The sequence below is a fragment of the Tachyglossus aculeatus genome, chromosome 17 (assembly GCF_015852505.1).
Source record: "Tachyglossus aculeatus isolate mTacAcu1 chromosome 17, mTacAcu1.pri, whole genome shotgun sequence".
NCBI classification, from domain to species: Eukaryota; Metazoa; Chordata; class Mammalia; order Monotremata; family Tachyglossidae; genus Tachyglossus; species Tachyglossus aculeatus.
In genome coordinates this window covers 8630660-8651787 of record NC_052082.1, presented here as the reverse complement: position 1 = coordinate 8651787, position 21128 = coordinate 8630660, and the positions used below count along the sequence as shown (strand labels likewise).

Genomic DNA, 21128 nt, shown 5'->3' with positions numbered 1-21128 from the left:
AAGTGGTCTTGCTGCTGAAGGACCAGTTTCAATGTGAGGAGGAAGAAGGGAAAGTGGAGGAGGAAGAGGAGGAGGAAGGGGAGGTGGAGGGAGGGAGGAGATGATCTGATATATTTACCTTCAGGATGGGAGCCATAAAAACTGACAGACCAGTCAGAATGAACACAAGGGTTCCAGTGACTCTCTGCTCCCTGAAACCAAATCAAAATATTACCAATCCACCTCCCTGCTTTCGCATCGATTTTTCTCTCTGTTCACCTCCGGAAAAGACTCTGAACTTCCAAAACCAACAAACCTAAAAGAGTCCAGTTGCTTAAAAAACTGATGGGAGGTTATTAATACCTCAAGCACAATGTGCCAGAACAACACAGCTAACGTAAAGAAAATAAAAAGGCTAATGCAGGACTTGGGATTGTCGACAAGGCAGTGAAATTCTCTGTGGGGCACCAGTTGATTTGTCAGGGAGGAACAGACTCACCATTTGTTCTTGGTTATTACCAGCCTCTCTGGAGTTATAACGGAGCACTCAGCACAGCGCTTGGCACATGGGAAGCGCTCAGTAAATACCACTGATAATCTTTCCTGATACCTTAACTCTACTTCTGCAAGAAACGGTTTTTATGCTGACAACATGCGGATTAGTAAACAACACAGGGAGAAGCTCATGGACTCTCAAAGGGCAGTGATAGCCTTCTCCTCTCCACCGACATCCTCAGCTTTTAAGATCTTTGCCCCCATTTAGTCCTAGGGGAAATACCTCTGGCTCTAGAGGGTTTTTAGCTCATCATCCAAACAAGCACACTGTCACTACAGGAACTGTATAAACACCCCATTAGGTCACAGTTTGATTTCAATACTGAAGGTCAGACTTCTTAGTGGTACTGTTCCAGATGGAAAATGTCTAGGTGGGAATAAACAGACTTTTTCTAAATAGATGTTTAAGAGGAGCTAAGGCGCTTTACATCAGAGGTTTCAAGTCCAAAGGAAAATGGCCCAGGCCTACTTCGTCTGAATAAGTGTCTGAGGGAAGGTCAAAATCTTGACCTACGGGGACAAAGGGGCTGTTTGTGCTGTTGGCTATTCATAGTAAACTGGTGTGTTAGAATGAGACTTTGAATAATGAACCACTCTTCCCCAGTTTCTGCCCTATTTGGTCCGAAAGTCTTCTATCACTGAGACAGAGCTTATTCCCTGAGACCTGAATCCTAGATTAGACTAGGATGGCGTTTGCTGGCTTTAAGCATACCTTACTCCCAAGAACTTGGGCTGTTCTCCCGGGGCTGAAGTCTCGGTCTCCATCTTGAGGCTGTCGATGTGAGCTATGGAAATGACTGTCGCTGCCACGTACCAAGGGAGGGCCATGAAAGAGCAGATAATCATGAGGATGGCCACCCAAAACAGATCCAGATGATAACCTGCACCTTTCTGTGGAAAGAGATGACAGAGCCACAGTGAAACATGGAAATCGGCTTCTAAGGATAGAATCCACATTAATTCTAGGCAGAGGGTACTGTAAAACTCCAAATAAAGGAGACCCTTTTTTTCTCTTTTTTTATGGTATTTGTTACGTGCTTACAGTGCTTATAGGCCTGGGATTAAGAAGGGCATTCATTCAATCGTATTTATTGGGTGCTTACTGTGTGCAGAGCACTGTACTAAGCGCTTGGGAAGTACAAGTCAGCAACATATAGAGACGGTCCCTACCCAACAACGGGCATGAGTTCTGATCCCTGCTCCACCCCATATCTGCTGTGTGACTTTGGGCAAGTCACTTTACTCCTCTGGGCCTCAGTTCCCTCATCTATAAAATGAGGATTGAGACTGTGAGCCCCATGTGGGGCAGGGACTTCATCCAACCCGCTTTCCTTGTATCCACCCCAGAGCTTAGTACAGTGCCTGGCACATAGTAAGTGCTTAACAAATGCCATTATTATTATTATTTGCCAGGTACATAACTACTGACACCTCTATCCTCTAGCCCACATTAGTTCTCAAAACTGTACAATATCCCTGCTCACAGGGAGCTAACGTTCTGAAGGGAATCAAGCCACCATTGAGGATATCTCCAAGGATCTCAACCTAATGTTTTTCTAATATCTCTCTCAATAGCTCATAAGCACCTATTCACTAGTCTCTCTCAAGTTTTCTCAGGATCGCAATGGTTTCTTGCTCTCATAAGGCCCCTCTGAGGATGAGGACAAAGTGACTTCACTCTCCAAGGGTTTGGCATTTTGCCATCCAGATGGTTAGGATGCCAATTTGCCTGATTTTGGTTTAATCACTAGGAAACTTTGGGACATATCCAGCGACGGTCAGTCTTGGCAACACAGATACAAACACCCTTCGGGTCTTGGGCTCAGACAATAATTCCGTCAATTAGCTGCTGCTTCTTAGATCTTTTCTGCATCTAAGATGTCACACCCAAAGAATTCTCCCAGTGTCTGTCATCTTACCAACTCCATGGTATTGTACTCTCCCAAATGATTAGTACAGTGCTCTGCATAGATTAAGCACTCAATAAATACCAGTGATGGATGGATTGACTGATGTGTTCAAGGACATTTACTAAATGGGAGTGCACACCATGTAACACACTGCTGCCTTCCTTCCTCGCTGACTAAATATTTTTCAACAATGATATAATATTATTATGGTGGTTATATTTCTTGACTTTGTTTAGGAAGGACTCAAATGCTTCGCATCCCTCTAGGGCCTGGGAAAATAGAACCAGCCCATTTTCACAGTGGGAAGAACTCATGGCAATAGGGAGATGGGATGGGATGTGGCTTTTTAAATGTCAAAGTTGGGTTTTTAGTAGAGGCCACGTCTCTGTTATTTGGGGGATTCTGTTTCAGAGAAGCAGAGCGTCACTCTCCTTTCACCAAGGTGCCAAAATTTCCACCCTGGACCACACTCATGGCTCTAGTCACTCTTATTTTCATTATCATTAGTAATAATAATAATAATGGCATTTATTAAGCATTTACTATGTGCAAAGCACTGTTCTAAGCACTGGGGAGGTTACAAAGTGATCAGGTTGTCCCACGGGGGGCTCACAGTCTTCGTCCCCATTTTACAGATGAGGTAACAGAGACACAGAGAAGTGAAGTGACTTGCCCAAAGTCCCACAGCTGAGAATTGGTGGAGGCAGGATTTGAACCCATGATCTCTGACTCGAAAGCCCGTGCTCTTTCCACGGAGCCACGCTGCTTCGAATAATGATAGTTATATTAATGATATTTATTCAGCTCTCACTATATGCCAAGCACTATACTAAAGTGCTAGGGCAAGATAATCAGGCCCCCCATGGCACTCACAGTCTAAGTAGGAGGGAGAACGGGTATTTAACCCCGATTTCACAGTTGAGGGAACTGAGGTACGGAGAAGGTAAGTGACTTCCCCAAGGTCACACAGCAGAGAAGTGGCGGAGCTGAGATTAGGACACAGGAGCTCTGAGGCCTGGGTTCTTTCCATTAGGCCACAGTTTGACAGAAACATTTCCAAATTGTGTTGTTTGGACCGGAGACAGGGTGTGACACTTAAGGGGGAACTGCAAAAACAACGACTAGCTTACACAAGAGATGAAAACAGAAGTTTGCTTAATCATTTTACCCATTCTATGTGGTTGGAATTGCGGGTACCAAATTTGGCCTACCCGTGAACCTCAAAACTTCATCACGTCAATAGCATCATCTTCACGTGTGAATGTGCGACTACCTAATACGATGTTACCTTCCAGAATATATGCCCAGCCTTCAAATTTGACCATATACTGAGCTCTATCTAGGTATAACCTGTAAAGTATTACTCTACTTATTTATTTTACTTGTACATATTTATTCTACTTATTTTATTTTGTCAATACGTTTTGTTTTGTTCTCTGTCTCCCCCTTCTAGACTGTGAGCCCGCTGTTGGGTAGGAACCGTCTCTAGATGTTGCCAATTGGGACTTCCCAAGCGCTTAGTACAGTGCTCTGCACACAGTAAGCGCTCAATAAATATGATTGAATGAATGAATGAATGAAAGTAACACCATTTGAGGTATCTGACATCGCAGGGTCTCTACTGACATTCTCCCCAGTTCCCTTTGATCTCTAGTCCTAGGGATTAATTGATGAAATACCACCCCTTTGAGCCCAAGAACAGAACAGTCGCATATACAAAATTAAGTAACTCTCTTCGTAGAGTCCAACGTACTTTACAGCAGTGTGGCTCAGTGGAAAGAGCCCGGGCTTGGGAGTCAGAGGTCACGGGTTCAAAGCCCGGCTCCGCCAATTGTCAGCTGTGTGACTTCGGGCAAGTCACTTAACTTCTCTGGGCCTCAGTTACCTCATCTGTAAAATGGGGATTAAGAGTGTGAGCCCCCCGTGGGACAACCTGATCACTTTGTAACCTCCCCAGCGCTTAGAACAGTGCTTTGCACATAGTAAGCGCTTAATAAATGCCATTATTATTATTATTATTAATCGATCAAATGATGCAACAGTTCTTGGACTGCAGCCTAAGCCACACGTGCACACGAAGAAACGATCCTTGAGCGGCTCAGACATCCGATTCAAAGCGGACCAGTAAATGGTTCCCACAAGGGTCAAACTCTCTCCCCAATAACAGAGAGGAACCTCACCTTGAGCTTGTGTTCTTTCCTGTTGACGATGACGGCTGTGATCTGCTGGTCCATGAAAATCAGAATGGTCACCAACAGGGCGGGGATCGCCGCGGCCAGATACACCCACCAAGGATTCCCTCCGAAAGGGGCCACAAACCAACCTCGGTCTGGACTCGTCGGCTTCAAGGAGGAGAGAAAAGAAACTTTTCGGAATAGGGGCGGCGGGACCAGGCTTGCCGACGTTGGTGTGAATCAGCTAGGGAGACAAGTCTTAGACCTGACTTTGCTAACTGCCCAAGAGTTGTAACGATAGTCTCCCTCTTTAGACTGTAAGCTCACTGAGGGCAGGGAATGTGCCTTTTTATTGTAATAGTGTGCTCTCCTGAGGGTTTAGTACAGTGCTCTGCACACAGTAAGCACTCAGTAAAAATAATTGAATGAAAAACGGTCGAATGAATGGTTGTAATGAGCGTTGTAACAATAACCTTGAACTTGGATTCCGTGAAGAACATCTGGCCATTTTTATGAAGATATTGAACTAGTAGCCCAAAAGGTGGTAGCTTCCACATGTGACAAAAGTGTTCATCTTATTCATTCATTTCTTTGTATTTATTGAGCACTTACTGCGTGCAGAGCACTGTACTAAGCACTTACAATAGAACAATAAATGGACACATTCCCTGCCCACAGCGAGCTTACTGTCTGGGGGCCGGTGGGCAGGCAATAATATAAATACATTATATTATGAAACGACGCCAAGCTTTGGCCATCATATACTCCATATACTGCACCCACAGACTGCCTAAACTCTGCACACAAACTTTGCATGCACTTTACGCATCCTGCACACTCCCCTTAAGTGCTGCGCATGTGCACGTGCTGCACGTGTACTACACACAGTGCATGTGTTCTGCACATGTATTGGGCATATACTACACATGCATTATGCACAGGCTGCAAACAAGTAGCACACGTGCTACACACATGCTCTTCATATACAAAATGATTGATTGATTTGATTCATTCCCCCGACTGAAACCAAATCTCCTTTCTTGCCAAACAAAAGATGAAAAGGGAGGACGATGGGTTATTAATCCAGGTGAGCTCCCCAGTGGAAGCAGCAGCTGAGATGGAAGGAGTAAAGAGAGCAAAGAGCCAATGTCTGCTTGGGGTTTCACCTACCTTGAACTCACTTGGCACAATCAGTTTTGGAGTGTCCACGCCCACCAGGGCATCTATGCCACAGAAGATGAAGATGGACAGGATGATAGCAAAATCACTGATCAGTTTCCGGGCCTGAGAGAGAGACAATGGGAACCATTTCTCTGTTAGCCCCAGGCCCACTCCCTTTATTTGTTTCGATCTGCTTCCTGCTCGGCTTCAGAGGGAATTTGGGGCTTTGCTTTTGACGCAAGTATAAAGTTATGACTTCTGGGTGTAAAGGACAACAAGTCACTCTGTGGTGAGGGGCCTTTCAAATGCGTGTTCACCGCTTCTTACCCCTGGATGTGAAGGTTCAAACTGGGAGGCTCTGCCTAGGGAAGACAGTTGTAAATTGAAAAAAATAGGCCTTTTCTAGACCCACTTAAAAAGCATGAGAACAACGGGTAATGGGAGGAAAAAATGCATTCCTCATTGAAGAAGCAATTCTCCTATTCTGTAGCAATCTGACTCAAATTTCACCTCTATAACCGAGAGGTTTAATACAGCTTCGGAAATCACTCTGGGACACTCATTAGTGTATCTTTTTGTATCAGAAGATGTCACTGCTAATGGGGTGATTACCTATGCAATCAAAAACCAACACTAAGAAGTTACAGGAAATAAAGAAGTTTAGTCACAAAAGTGCTTGCCTAGGAAATAGTTCTGCCAAACTAAGGTTCAGACCATCAGTGGGATATCATTATCTAAGCAACAAATAATTTCCAATATCCTTCCTTTCTCTCAGATTGTGTTTGCCCCCTTTAACTCTCACTCTGTGACTTGCCCAAGGTCGCACAGCAGAGAAGTGGCAGAGGCGGGATTAGAATCCAGGTCCTTCTGACGCTCAAGCCCTTATTCTATCCACTAGGTCAAGCTGCTTCTCAGTTTCTTGTCTGCCATGAGACCTTGGTTAAGTCACGGAACTTCTCTGTGCTTCGGTTTCCTCATCTATAAAATGGGGATTCTACCTGTTTTCCTTCCCTTAGATACTAGCGCCATGTGGGATAAAGACCGTGTCAGTCCTGATTAATTTGTATCTTCCCCTGTGCTCAGTACAGGGCTTGGCACATTGTAAGCACTTAAATGCCATTATCATCATCAACAATTATTAAGAGAAGCAGCATGGCTTGGTGGATAGAGCACGGGCCCAGGAGTGAGAAGGCCCTGGCTTCTAGTCCCGGCTCTGCCACTTGCCTGCTGCGTGACCTTGGGCAAATCATTTCGCTTCTCTGTGCCTGAGTTACCAAATCTGTAAAATGGAGATTAAGACCGTGAGCCCCATGTGGGACAGAGACTGTGTCCAACCTGATTAACTTGTAGCTACCTCAGCACATAGAACAGGGTTTAGCACATAGTATGCGGTTAATAAATACCATTATTATTACTATTATTTCTCATTTCTGGCAGGGATCAGAAGCAGGGGAGTCAGGCACTTCTTGGATGAACCAGTACCCACCCCATCTCCTGCTGCTCCTGCGGATTCAGGGGCCTCAGACGGGCCGGGATTCACATTAATACGTGGGAACGTTCATCCAAACCAAACTCTGATGCTCAGAGGCCCTACCCTTCCTCGAGGCTGGAAATACAATCCATTAGCCTCTGTCAGGGCTCAGAACTGTCTCACGAGTCAGAGGTGGCCAATTTCAGCCACCGGCTCTCAGACAGCAAACAAAAATGGCTCCATGAAGTCGGACTCTGGGTGGTCTGAGTTTCGGAGAAAGGAGGTTGGGAAAGCTCGTTTGTTTGATTTCCGAATGAGTGCTGCAAGCCCTATTCCATTGTTATTCCATAGAGCTGTCCATTTTAAACTGAAGAACCAGGGGAGGGAAGAAAAAGGAAGGGAAAACAAATGTTCCTAATTAATTGGAAACTATCTCAAGAAACGGGTCAAATGATGAAACAGGGATCCTTATGGGAATGAGAAAGACAAGGGTGGAAGGGATTGGAAAGGCAGTAAATACAATCGCTGCTACCAATCAATCGAGGCTATTTATTGAGCACTTACTGTGTGCAGAGCACTGTACTAAGCACTAGGGAGAGGACAAGGCATAAGAGTTGGTAGACATGTCCTCTGCCCTCAATGAGCTATGCTTCCATGGTGAAAAAACCCACCCTAAATTATCTTTTTTAAACACACACCTCACTCATTCCCAGGAGACAACAGAAGACTCATGATTAAAATAGCTACCATTAGAGACAGTATCTTGGCCTAGTGGAAAGAGCGAGGGACTGGGAGTCAGAGGACATGGATTCTAACCCCGGTTCGGCCATTTGTCTGCTGTGTGACCTTGGGCAAGTCACTTCTCTGTGCCTCAGATTCTTCAACTGTAACATGGGGATTCCTACTTAAGACTGTGAGCCTGATGTGGACAGAGACAGTGCCCAGCGTGATAATCTTGTATCTATCCCCGTGATTAGTGCAGTGCTTGGCAGACAGTGTTTAACAAGCATTATTATTATTATTATTATTATTATTATTATTATTATTATTACAGCAACAATGAGAAGTGGTTCATCTCCAGTGAAAGGTGAATTCAGTCCCCCTCTGCAATGCAGATCACCCATGAGCATCTGTGTTACCAAGCTCGCAAATGCTGCTGCTAATAATAATAATGTAGGTATTTTTTAAGCGCTTACTATGTGCCAAGCACTGTTCTAAGCACTGGGGTAGATACAAGGTAATCAGGTTGTCCCCCTGTAGGACTCACAATCTTCATCCCCATATTACAGATGAGGGAACTGAGGCACAGAGAAGTTAAGTGACTTACCCAAAGTCACACAGCTGACAAGCGGCGGGGACAGGATTAGAACCCATGACCTCTGACTCCCAAGCCCAGGCTCTTTCCACTAAGTCATGCTGCTGCTCTGCTGCTGCTGCTGTTGCTACCATCACCGCCACTGAATCAGCTGCATCTGAGAAGCACCATGGCTGAATGGGAAAAGCAAAGGGGATTGGGAATTAAGAGACCCATCTCCATCTCCAGCCTGCTGTGGGAATTGGGGCCGATTAGTTAACTTCTCTGGGCCTTGGTTTCCTCCTCTGAAAAATGAGGATTAAATCTTACTTTCCCGCCCCCTTAGACTGTGAGCCTTGTGTGGGACAGGGAAGGGGTTTGATCTGTTTATCTTGTATCTACCCCAGTACTTCCCAAACACTTAGTACAGTGCTCTGCGCACAGTAAGCGCTCAATAAATATGATTGAATGAATGAAAGAATGCTTGGCACATAGTAAATACTTAGCAAATAGCTTTGTTATTATCATTAGTTGTAGCAGTGCTGCTTATCAAGTCACAATGACTTAGGAATCCCCCCCTTCTAGACTGTGAGCCCGTTGTTGGGTAGGGACCGTCTCTATATGGTGCTGATCTGTACTCCCCAAGCGCTTAGTACAGTGCTCTGCACACAGTAAGTGCTCAATAAATATGATTGAATGAATGAACAAGCATCCACTAGATGCAATGCACTGTACTGAACACTTAGGGAAGCATGACACAAAAAAGTGATGGGTTTCTTGCTCACCCAGTGGATGAGTGGCGAAGTGGATTAGAACCCAGGTCCTTCTGATTCCCAAACTGGGCCATGCTTCTTCCTTTGGCTTGTTTGGAATTAGTCTTCAGGGGACCCCCTCATTAATCAATCAATGGTATTTATTGAGCATTTATTGAGTGCAGAACACTGTACTAAGCACTTGGGTGCTCTACATGCAGTGAATAGTTATGAATGAACGAATGAGACTATGATACAACCGAGTTGGTAGACATAGTCCTTGCCCACGAGGAGTTTACAGTCTAGATGGGGGGACGGACATTAAATGAATCATGGATATAGACATATGTATGGTGGGGCTGAGGGTGGGGTGAATGTCAAATGCTTGAGGGGTATTACTACTACTACTACTAATAATAATGGCATTTATTAAGCACTTACTATGTGCAAAGCACTGTCCTAATCGCTGGGGAGGTTACAAGGTGATCAGATTGTCCCACAGGAGACTCACAGTCTCAATCTCCATTTTATAAATGAGGTAACTGAGGCACAGAGAAGTGAAGTGACTTGCCCAAAGTCACACAACTGGCAATTGGTGGAGCGGGGATTTGAACCCATGACCTGTGACTCCAAAGCCCATGCTCTTTTCCACTGAGCCACACTGCTTCTTGGATCTGGTACAGATCCAAGCCGATACGCAACACCGGATTTAGGGGTTTGTAGCTGTGAGATTTAGGGAATGATTCAGTGTTCATCCTGTGTACACACTAGCTCGTTGTTGGTGGGGAATGAGTCTGTTTATTGTCACATTGTACTCTCCCAAGCGCTTAGTATAGTGCTCTGCACACAGTACACACTCAATAAATACGATTGGCTGCCTGACTATGCATCCTCCAGGGAGGGGGAATGGGACCTGTTCCTAATCGTGGTATTTATTAAGCACTTACTTTGTGCCAGGCACTGTACTAAGTGCTGGGGTGGACAAGCAAATCATTTTGGACACAGCCCTTGTCCCACATGAGGCTCACAGTCTCAATCCCCATTTTAGAGACAAGGGAACTGTGGCCCAGAGAAGTGAAGTGACTTGCCCAGGGTCACACAGGAGAAGCAGCGTGGCTCAGTGGAAGAGCCCGGGCTTTGGAGTCAGAGATCATGGGTTCAACTCCCGGCTCCGCCACTTGTCAGCTGTGTGACTTTGGGTAAGTCACTTCACTTCTCTGTGCCTCAGTTACCTCATCTGTAAAATGGGGATTAAGGTTGTGAGCCCCACGTGGGACAACCTGATCACCTTGTATCTACCCCAGTGCTTAGAACAGTGCTTGGCACATAGTAAGCACTTAACAAATACTATTATTGTTATTATTATTACATGGCAGAGCCGGAATTAGAACCCGGCCCATGCTCTATCCATTACACCATAGGCCCTGAACCAAAGACCAGGGTTGCCTCCAAGCTTCCAGCAATAGCAGGGCAGCCAACAAACCCCAGTTCCTTGCCAATCAATCAATCTATGTGTTCTCTGTTGACAGGGAACGTGTCTTGAGCTTAGGGCGGTGCAGTGCACTCAGTAGACTTTGTTCAGTAAATACTAGTAGAAGCGATTATATTTATTAAACCCCTGTTGAGTGGTAAGCACTCGACGTGAAGCCGAGTGACCTAGTGGAAAGAGGAAAGAATTGGGAGTCAGAAGACTCGGCTTCTGTTCCCGGCTTCACCACTTGTCCAGTGGGTGAACTTGGCCAGGTCATTTAATTTCTCCAAGCTTCAGTTTTCTCATCGGCAAAATGGGGATTGGCTATTTGTTCTCCCTCCCATTTGTATTATGGGCCCCAGGAGGGACAGGGATGGTGTCCAATCTGATTGCACTGCAACTATCCCAGTACTTGGCAGGGTAAACACGTAACAGATACTATGATCATTACTATTATAATAATGATAATAATAATAATAACGATGGCATTTATTAAGCACTTACTATGTGCAAAGCACTGTTCTAAGAGCTGGAGAGGTTGCAAGGCAATCAGGTTGTCCCACAGGGGGCTCATAGCCTTCACCCCCATTTTATTATCATTATTATTTATTAATAACAACCACAATAATATCATATGATTATTATATAATATATAATTACATATAATATAGAATCATTATTATAATTATTATCTATTATTATTATTATTACTACTAAGTACAAAGAGATAAATCGAACTTCCCTGTCCTCAAGGCGCTTCCCATCTAATGGGTTCCTAGCCCTGAGCTGCAGAATCCAGTAGAAAGGAAAAGGAGTAAAAATAGAGGCTTCCCTAAATCTTGCATCAAGGTGAGGGACAACTTCTAGCCTCCAATCTTAATGCCAGGTATAGTAGCTTGGCCTGGGAGACAAAGGATCTAGGTTCTAATCCTGCCTCCCAACGCCTGCCCGGTGTCTAACCTTCGGCAAGTCACTTAACTTCTCTGGACCTCAGCTTCCTTAACTGCAAAATGAGGATTCAATACTTGTTCTCCCTCCTTCTCAGGCTATGATCCCTATGTGGCTCAGCGACTGTAATAATAATAATAATAATGATAGCATTTATTAAGCGCTTACTATGTGCAAAGCACTGTTCTAAGCGCTGGGGAGGTTACAAGGTGGTGAGGTTGTCCCACAGGGAGCTCACAGTCTTAATCCCCATTTTCCAGATGAGGGAACTGAGGCCCAGAGAAGTGAAGTGACTTGCTCAAAGTCACACAGCTGACAAGTGGTGGAGCCGGGGTTTGAACCCATGACCTCTCACTCCAAAGCCTGTGCTCTTTCCACTGAGCAATGCTGCTATCCGGCCTGATTGACATGGCTTAGCAGAGAGAGCACAAGCCTGGAAGTCAGAAGGTCATGGGTTCTAATCTTGGCTCCTCCACCTGTCCGCTGTGTGAACTTGGACAAGTCAGTTAACTTCTCTGGGCCTCAGTTACCTCAACTGTAAAATGGGGATTAAGACTGTGAGCCCCACGTGGGACAGGGACTGTGTCTTTCTTCCTCCCTTCAAAGCCCTACTGAGAGCTCACCTCCTCCAGAAGGCCTTCCCAGACTGAGCCCCCTCCTTCCTCTCCCCCTTCTCCCCCTCCCCATCCCCCCCGCCTTACCTCCTTCCCCTCCCCACAGCACCTGGATATATGTATATATGTTTGTATGTATTTACTACTCTATTTATTTATTTATTTTATTTGTACACATTTATTCTATTTATTTTATTTTGTAATATGTTTTGTTTTGTTGACTGTCTCCCCCTTCTAGACTGTGAGCCCGCTGTTGGGTAGGGACCGTCTCTGTATGTTGCCAACTTGTACTTCCCAAGCGCTTAGCACAGTGCTCTGCACACAGTAAGTGCTCAATAAATACAATTGAATGAAAGAACGAATGAATGAACCTGATTTGCTTGTATCCACCCCTGTGCAGTACGTGCCTAGCACATAGTAAGCACGTAACAAATACCACAAATATTATTATTATTATTACCCCAGTGCTTAGGACATTGCTTGGCACATACTAAGTGCTTAATAATTACCATTAATTAAAAACAAAGCTTCTCACCGTAACTCCTCCCACATTCTTCAGGGAGGCTCACCCTGTCTTCTCGGCTCTCAGCGATTACGCACAAACCCCTCACAGTGAATGAGTGTCGGTTGGGATCAGGCCCAGACCACAAGGAAATGGTCTCAGATAATAATAATAATGATAGCATTTATTAAGCGCTTACTATGTGCAGAGCACTGTTCTAAGCTCTGGGAAGGTTACAAGGTGATCAGGTTGTCCCACCGGGAGCTCACAGTCTTCATCCCCATTTTACAGATGAGAGAACTGGGGCCCAGAGAAGTGAAGTGACTTGCCCAAAGTCACACAGCTGGCAATTGGCGGAGCCAGGATTTGAACCCATGACCTCTATCTCCAAAGCCCGGGCTCTTTCCACTGAGCCACGCTGCTTCTACAGATGCCAAGATGCCAGATGCCAAGGCTCTTACCGTGGTCGGAAAGTAGCGGCTGGTTTTGAATTTCTTCAGGGCCATGGAACACGTGTATGTGCCGAGGAAGAGGATAAAGGACATGAGGGTGATGTCGGGCACAAAGTCGCAGCTTCTGCCCACGAGTTCTCCGCTGTATTTCAAGCACTCCTTCTTGGACAAGGATGCCCAGTCAATCGTGCCATTGTGGTACTGAAGAAAAAAATAAGTGTTAAAGAAAGAAAAGATGAAGTAAAACTCTAACACATAGTTGTAATGGAGTTCCCTGTAGTCAGGGAATATAGCTACCAAACCTGTTATATTGTACTCTCCCAAGATCTTAGTATAGTGCTCTGTAGGCAATAAGCGCTCAATAAGCTTACTCAATCATCATCATCATCATCAATCGTATTTATTGAGCACTTACTATGTGCAGAGCACTGTACTAAGCGCTTGGGAAGTACTCAATAAGCTTACTTAGAAGCAGCGTGACCTAGTGGATAGAACACAGGCCTGGGAGTGGAGAAGCAGCGTGGCTCAGTGGAAAGAACCCGGGCTTTGGGGTCAGAGGTCATGGGTTCGAATCCTGTCTCTTCCAATGAGCTGTGTGACTTTGGGTAAGTCACTTAACTCCTCTAGGCCTCAGTTCCCTCATCTATAAAATGGGGATTAAGACTGTGAGCCCTCTGTGGGACAACCTGATCACCTTGTAACCTCCCAAGCGCTTAGAACAGTGCTTTGCACATAGTAAGCACTTAATAAATGTCATTATTATTATTATTATTATTAGAAGGACCTGGGTTCTAGTGCCGGCTCTGCCACTTGTCTACTGTGTGACCATGGGCAAGTCATTTAACTTCTCTGTGCCTCAGTTACCTTATCTGTAACTGAGATTACAACAGTGATTCCCATGTGGGACTTGGACTTTGTCCAACCTGGTTACCTTGTATCTCCCCTAGCACTCAGAACAGTGCCTGGCACATAGTAAGCGCTTAACAAATACCACACAAAATTATGATTGATTGATTGATTGGTCTGAAGGAACATGGCCTAGTGGGAAGAGCAAAGAACTGGAAGTAGACCTGGGTTCTAATCCCAGCTCCTCAGTTGCCGGCTGTGTGGCTGGCTGTGAGCAAGTCACTTTACTTCTCCATGCCTCAGTTTCCTCCTCTATAAAAGGGGAATAAACACCCATTCTCCCTCCCCTTTCAACTAAATCCCCCAAATAGAACAGGGACTGTATCTGATCTGATTGCATTGTATCTATCCCAGCACTTAACACAATGCCTAGCACAGAGTAACAGCATACCCACTGCCACAGTTAACTATCTCTAACCACATGACTAGAGGTTAGATGGATTAAGGTTATTCCAGAAGCTGACTAAAGAGCAATCAATCAGTGGTATTTATTGAGCGCTATGTGCAGAGAAATTGTTCTAAGTGCTTGGGAGAGCACAATACAACAGGATTAGCAGGCATGTTCCCTGCCCATAATGAACTTATAGTCTAGAAGGGAAGACAAGCATTAATACATATAAATAAGTAATTTACAATTAATAATTTAAAACTATGCACATAAGGGATATGGTGTTGAGGGTGGGGCTATTTTTTGACTGCTTACTCTGGAAAGAATACTGTAGTAAATGCTTGGGAGAGAACAACGCAACATAATTGCAAACAGTAGAACAGCATAATCACCCCTTTTCAACCTTTGCTTCTGGCAGGTGATTAATCTTGCTTTGCTCTGGCTGCGATTTCTGTATCTGAATTTTTGAAATAGAATCCACTAGATGAGATGCTGCAATGTTTTGCCCCAGTGGCCAAATGGACAAGGCACTGGCCTCTTAAGCCGGGAATTGTGAGTGCGAGTCCAATCTGGGGTGCAAGGTGTTTTTTTCTTCTAGACTGTGAACCCGTTGTTTGGTAGGGACCGTCTCTATATGTTGCTGACTTGTACTTCCCAAGCGCTTAGTACAGTGCTCTGCACACGGTAAGCACTCAATAAATACAATTGAATGAATAAATGAAGGTGCAGTTTATGCACCGAAAAAAGAATTTTTATGCCATCAGCGGAATACTGGCAGAACAGAACTTGACTTATCTGAAGCCCAGCTTGGTGGGAGTTCACAAGACAGTCCCTGAAACTCTGGATGGCTGATGCTTCTGCTGGTGGCCCAGCTGACAAAAGAAGGTCTTTTACAAAATGCAGGTGCCCATGATTCCTTGCCCCACCTGAAATCACTCTCCTGTGAGCTGGACCACTGATCATGGCCATTATTTCTGTCAGCACTTTGGTCCAGTGGATGGTCAAAGGGCAGAGGTACAGAGGTAGCCCACCTAGATATATTTACTTAATTGCATTTATTGAGCATCTACTGTGTGCAGAGCACTTTATGAAGCGCTTGGGACAGTACAATACAACAATAGACAAACACATTCCCTGCCCACAATGAGCTTACAGAAAACCCATCCAGACAACCCATTCTTGCGTCAAAAACACGTATTTTTGTTCTGAATTGTTCAGATAATAATTATTTCAACTCTCCTCCTCTCTTCATCCAGGTAGACACAACCAACATGAAGTATAAAGCAGGCACAGTTTGTCTACCACTCAAATCCTTTACGAATGGTGACAATTCCTAGAATGCTATTCTCTTATGAAGCTCCTAGAGAAACAGCACGGTCTAGTTGATAGAGCCTGGGGCTGAGAGTCACAATGTCCTAATTGTGGGTCCTAATCCCAGCTCCATCACTTGTCTGCTGTGTGACCTTGGGTAAGTCAGTTCACTTCTCTGGGCTTCAGTTCCCTCATCTGGAAAATGGAGATTAAGACAGTGAGCCCAATGTGGGACAGAGACTGTCTCCAACTTGATTAGCTTGTATCTACTGCAGTGCTTAGTACAGTGCCTGGCACATAGTAAGCGCTTAACAAATACCATAAAAAAAAGCTCAGGGGGTGGCCATTCTTTCAGCAGCTGCCACCACCCTCTGGTGAGGTTGTTACATTGTTATGAATGATCTTTTTGGCACTTTTATCTGAATTCCTTGATCTGCTTTCCAGGTTTTGCACGTTTTCCATTATGAAGCGTGTTGTGTGTTACCTTCCAGATCGAAATCTCCCTCCCAGTTTTACGCATCTCGGAAGGGACGAGAATGCTGTTGAAAGGGAATGTTGTTCACGGCTGCCCCAAAACAGAGCCCTGAATTGGTAATATGGAGTTGGAACCTTCACTCTCAGTTTGTTCTGAGTCTCTTGGCATCTCATTTCACAGCTCTCTTACTCCAATCCAGCCCGCACACTTTGCCCCACTAATGTCAACCCACTCGCTGTGCCTCAGTCTCATCTATCTCACCACCAACTTCTCACCCACACCCTGTTTCTGGCCTGGAAACTCCCTCCATCCTCATATCCGACAGATAACTACTCTCCTCCCCTTCGAAGCCTTACTGACGGCACAGCTCCTCATTCATTCATTCATTCATTCATATTCATTCATTCAACCGCATTTATTGAGCGCTTACTGTGTGCAGAGCACTGTACTAAGCGCTTGGGAAGTGCAATTCAGCAATAAACAGAGACAATCCCTGCCCAACAACGGGCTCACAGTCTAGAAGGGGGGACACCGACATCAAAACAAGTAACCAGACATCAATAGCATCAATCTAATTAAATAGAATTATAGCTATATATACGTCATTAATAAAATAAATAGAATAATAAATATGGACATATATACACAAGTGCTGTGGGGTGGAGATGGGGGCAGAGCAGAGGGAGTGAGTCCAAGAGGCCTTCCCTAAGTCCTCATTTCCTATTCTCCCTTCCGTATCATCCTGATTTTCTCCCTTCATTCACCTCTCTCCCAGCCCCACAGCACTTATGTACATATCAGTAATTTATTTACTTATATTAATGTCTGTCCCCCCCCTCTAGACTGAAGCTCATTGTGGGAAGGGGATGTGTCTGTTACAGTGTTACACTGTACTCCCCCAAGAGCTTAGTATATTGTTCTGCACACAGTAAGTACTCAATAAATATGAATGGTCGATTGATCGACAAGTCATATGACCTCACGGTACAGCAGTTTCTTCGCTTATAAAAATGGGACTAACTAGACTCTATGTTAACAGGTCTGTGAAGTACAAAAAGGTAACTGCATCCTGTCACGAAAGCAATTTCCTGTCATTTTGCATTAGGGATAGATGAATCACTTAAGGAAACTGTATGGGTGACTTCACGGTATCATGGATTTTGGACCCTGTCAATAAGTTCTTCAGCTTTTTAAAAAACATACATACATACAAACACACACACATTTTGGTAGAAGATGATGTTTTGTAGAAGCAGCGTGGTTCAGTGGAAAGAGCCCGTGCTTTGGAGTCAGAGGTCATGGGTTCAAATCCTAGCTCTGCCACATGTCTGCTGTGTGACCTTGGGCAAGTCACTTAACTTCTCTGAGCCTCAGTTACCTCATCTGTAAAATGGGGATTGACTGTGAGCCCCACGTGGGACAACCTGATCATGCTATATCCCCCCCAGCGCTTAGAACAGTGCTCTGCACATAGTAAGCGCTTAACAAATGCCATTATTATTATTATTATTATGGGTTCTAATCCCAGCTCTGCCACTTGTCAGCTGTGTGACTTTGGGCAAGTCACTTCACTTCTCTGTGCCTCAGTTCCCTCATCTGTAAAATGGGGATTAAGACTGTGAGCCCCACATGGGACAACTTGATTACCTTGTATCTACCCCAGTGCTTAGAACAGTGCATGATACATAGTAAGTGCTTAACAAGTACCATCAATTTTATTATTATTATTATTATTCAATGGTGAGATTTTATCCACATTTGCAAAAGTGGTTGAAGAAGCAGCGTGGCCTAGTGGATAGAGCATGGGCTTGGGAGTCAGAAGGACCTGGCTTCTAATTCTGACTCCACCATTTGTCTGCTTAGGCAAATCACTTCACTTCTCTGTGCCTCAGTTGCCTCATCTGTAAAATGGGGATTAAGACTGTGAGCCCCTTGTAGGTCATAGACTGTGTCCAACCCGATTTAACTTGTGTCAACCCCAATGCTTAGTACAGTGTCTGACATATAGTAAGTGCTTACAAATACTATTTAAAAGAAATAGTAGGTCACTTCACAACTGATTGGCCCTTCCAACCCCTGCCTAGGTACTAATAATGATAACAATAAAAACAATAATAGTATGTGTTCACCTGTCTACTTGTTTTGTTTTGTTGTCTGTCTCCCCCTTCTAGACTGGGAGCCCGTCGTTGCCAATTTGTACTTTCCAAGTGCTTAGAACAGTGCTCTGCACACTGTAAGTGCTCAATAAATACGATTGAATGAATGAATGAATGAATGAATACAATTGAATGAATGAATGAAGCGCTTATTATGTGCCAAGCACAGCATAAGGCACTGGGGTGGATTCATTCATTCATTCAATCGTATTTATTGAGCACTTACTGTGTGCAGAGCACTGTACTAAGCGCTTGGGAAGTACAAGTCGGCAACATATAGAGACGGTCCCTACCCAACAATGGGCTCACAGTCTAGAAGCGGGAGACAGAAAACAATACAAGACGTGTAGACAGATGCAATTCCTGTCCCTTGTGGGGCTCACGATATAAGTATGAGGACAAACAGATATTTCATCCCCATTTTACTGAGAGGAAACTGAGACCCAGAGAATTTACGTGACTTGGCTAAGGTCACACAGAAGTCAGGTGGCGGAACTGAGATTGAAACCAGGTAAATGTTCCGTCAGCTGAAGTGGCCAGGTTGCCAATGTGTCCTGCAGGGAATGACAGTCCGTAGGTGGGACATCAGTGACCCAGTTTGGATCCTCTCACTCCGAAACCAAATCCTGGGGAGGTGGAGAAAGACATTCACCTGCAGCCTCATCAGCAGATTTCCTCAAGTTCAAAAATCCCGAAGCAGAAGCCAGGATTCACTTAGCTGACTCAGGTGAGGGGGGAAGAAATATACTTATCAGAACTGATCTGATAAGGTACTGACTTTTCCTCAGGGACTTTGGCAATTAATCCCTCATGGGAATCGTTGAGAAAAAAAGCCAAGATTCAGCGAATTCCATGCAGCGACAGAGTACGTGATTGTGGGGTAGAGGAAGGAGGAAGCAGCCAGCTTCCAGAGATAGAAGAAGATACTGAAGCAGAGGGACCCATCTCACCAAGATACTGCTTTTGGAAGTCTTGATTTTTACTCTTTGCATCACATCAAGGGGTTGTATAACCTGTATATATGTATATATGTTTGTACATATTTATTACTCTATTTTACTTGTACATATCTATTCTATTTATTTTATTTATTTATTTTTTATTTTATTTTGTTAATATGTTAATAATATTATAATAAATATATACTATATTAATAATATATAATAATATATAAATAAATATAATAATGTTATAATACAATAATAATTTTTATTCATTTATTTTATTTTGTTAATATGCTTGGTTTTGTTCTCTGTCTCCCCCTTCTAGACTGTGAGCCCACTGTTGGGTAGGGACTGTCTCTATATGTTGCCAACTTGTACTTCCCAAGCGCTTAGTGCAGTGCTCTGCACACAGTAAGTGCTCAATAAATACGATTGATTGATTGATTGACTGTTGCTAAGAAAAGCAAAGACACCTTCATGGTCTCAAGAGCCTTGCATTTGAGGAAGATTGTGTGGTCTTTCCTATTCTTTTCAATAAGTTGTTAAGCCAAACTTTTCCAATAAAGAGGTGTCGTTTTGCAGCCTCAAGAGAGGAACTGTGTGTGCAGTCTTCAAGTACCACATAAAAAGAGGGAGAGTTCCTTGTGGGTGGGAAATATGTCACTTTGTGTATTTTCCAAGCACTGAGTACAGTGCATTGCATCTATGGGACAATTAAGGACATAACATCAGAGTGCCCTAGTGAAAAGAGCATGGGCCTCAGAGTCAGGGGACTCTGCCATTTGCCTGCCGAGTGACCTTTGGCAAGTCACTTAACTTTTCTGGGTGTCAGTTTCTTCATAAGTAAAATAGGGATGAAATACCTGTTTTCCCTCCTACTTAGACCATGAACCCCAAGGGAGAGGACTGTGTCCAACCTGATTATCCTGGTGTTATGCCATAATAATGATACTACTATCAATCAATCAATCAATCAATCATATTTATTGAGCGCTTACTATGTGCAGAGCACTGTACTAAGCGCTTGGGAAGTACAAATTGGCATCACATAGAGACAGTCCCTACCCAACAGTGGGCTCACAGTCTAAAAGGAGGAGACAGAGAACAGAACCAAACATACCAACAAAATAAAATAAGTAGGATAGAAATGTACAAGTAAAATAAATAAATAAATAAATAAATAAATAGAGTAATAAATATGTACAACCATATATACATATATACAGGTGCTGTGGGGAAGGGAAGGAGGTAAGACGGGGGGATGGAGAGGGGGATGAGGGGGAGAGGAAAGAAGGGGCTCAGTCTGGGAAGACCTCCTGGAGGAGGTGAGCTTTCAGCAGGGCCTTGAAGGGAGGAAGAGAGCTAGCTTGGCGGATGGGCAGAGGGAGGCCATTCCAGGCCCGGGGGATGACGTGGGCCGGGGGTCGACGGCGGGACAGGCGAGAGCGAGGTACAGTGAGGAGATTAGCGGTGGAGGAGCGGAGGGTGCGGGCTGGGCAGTAGAAAGAGAGAAGGGAGGTGAGGTAGGAGGGGGCGAGGTGATGGAGAGCCTTGAAGCCCAGGGTGAGGAGTTTCTGCCTGATGCGCAGATTGATCGGTAGCCATTGGAGGTTTTTGAGGAGGGGAGTAATATGTCCAGAGCGTTTCTGGGCAAAGATAATCCGG

General features: G+C 44.5%; 1 protein-coding gene across 3 annotated transcripts in view; it reads right to left on the bottom strand.

The window, feature by feature from the left end:
• SLC4A4 (solute carrier family 4 member 4) overlaps positions 1-21128 on the bottom strand; it is a 355442-nt gene that overhangs the window by 37607 nt on the left and 296707 nt on the right. For all 3 annotated transcript variants that reach the window (XM_038758874.1, XM_038758873.1, XM_038758875.1), the window contains exons 16-20: positions 13293-13484; positions 5789-5902; positions 4625-4786; positions 1247-1425; positions 119-191 (exon numbers count right to left, since the gene is read on the bottom strand). In XM_038758874.1, coding sequence (XP_038614802.1) covers positions 119-191; positions 1247-1425; positions 4625-4786; positions 5789-5902; positions 13293-13484 — 720 coding nt within the window. The remainder of the gene's footprint in view (positions 1-118; positions 192-1246; positions 1426-4624; positions 4787-5788; positions 5903-13292; positions 13485-21128) is intronic.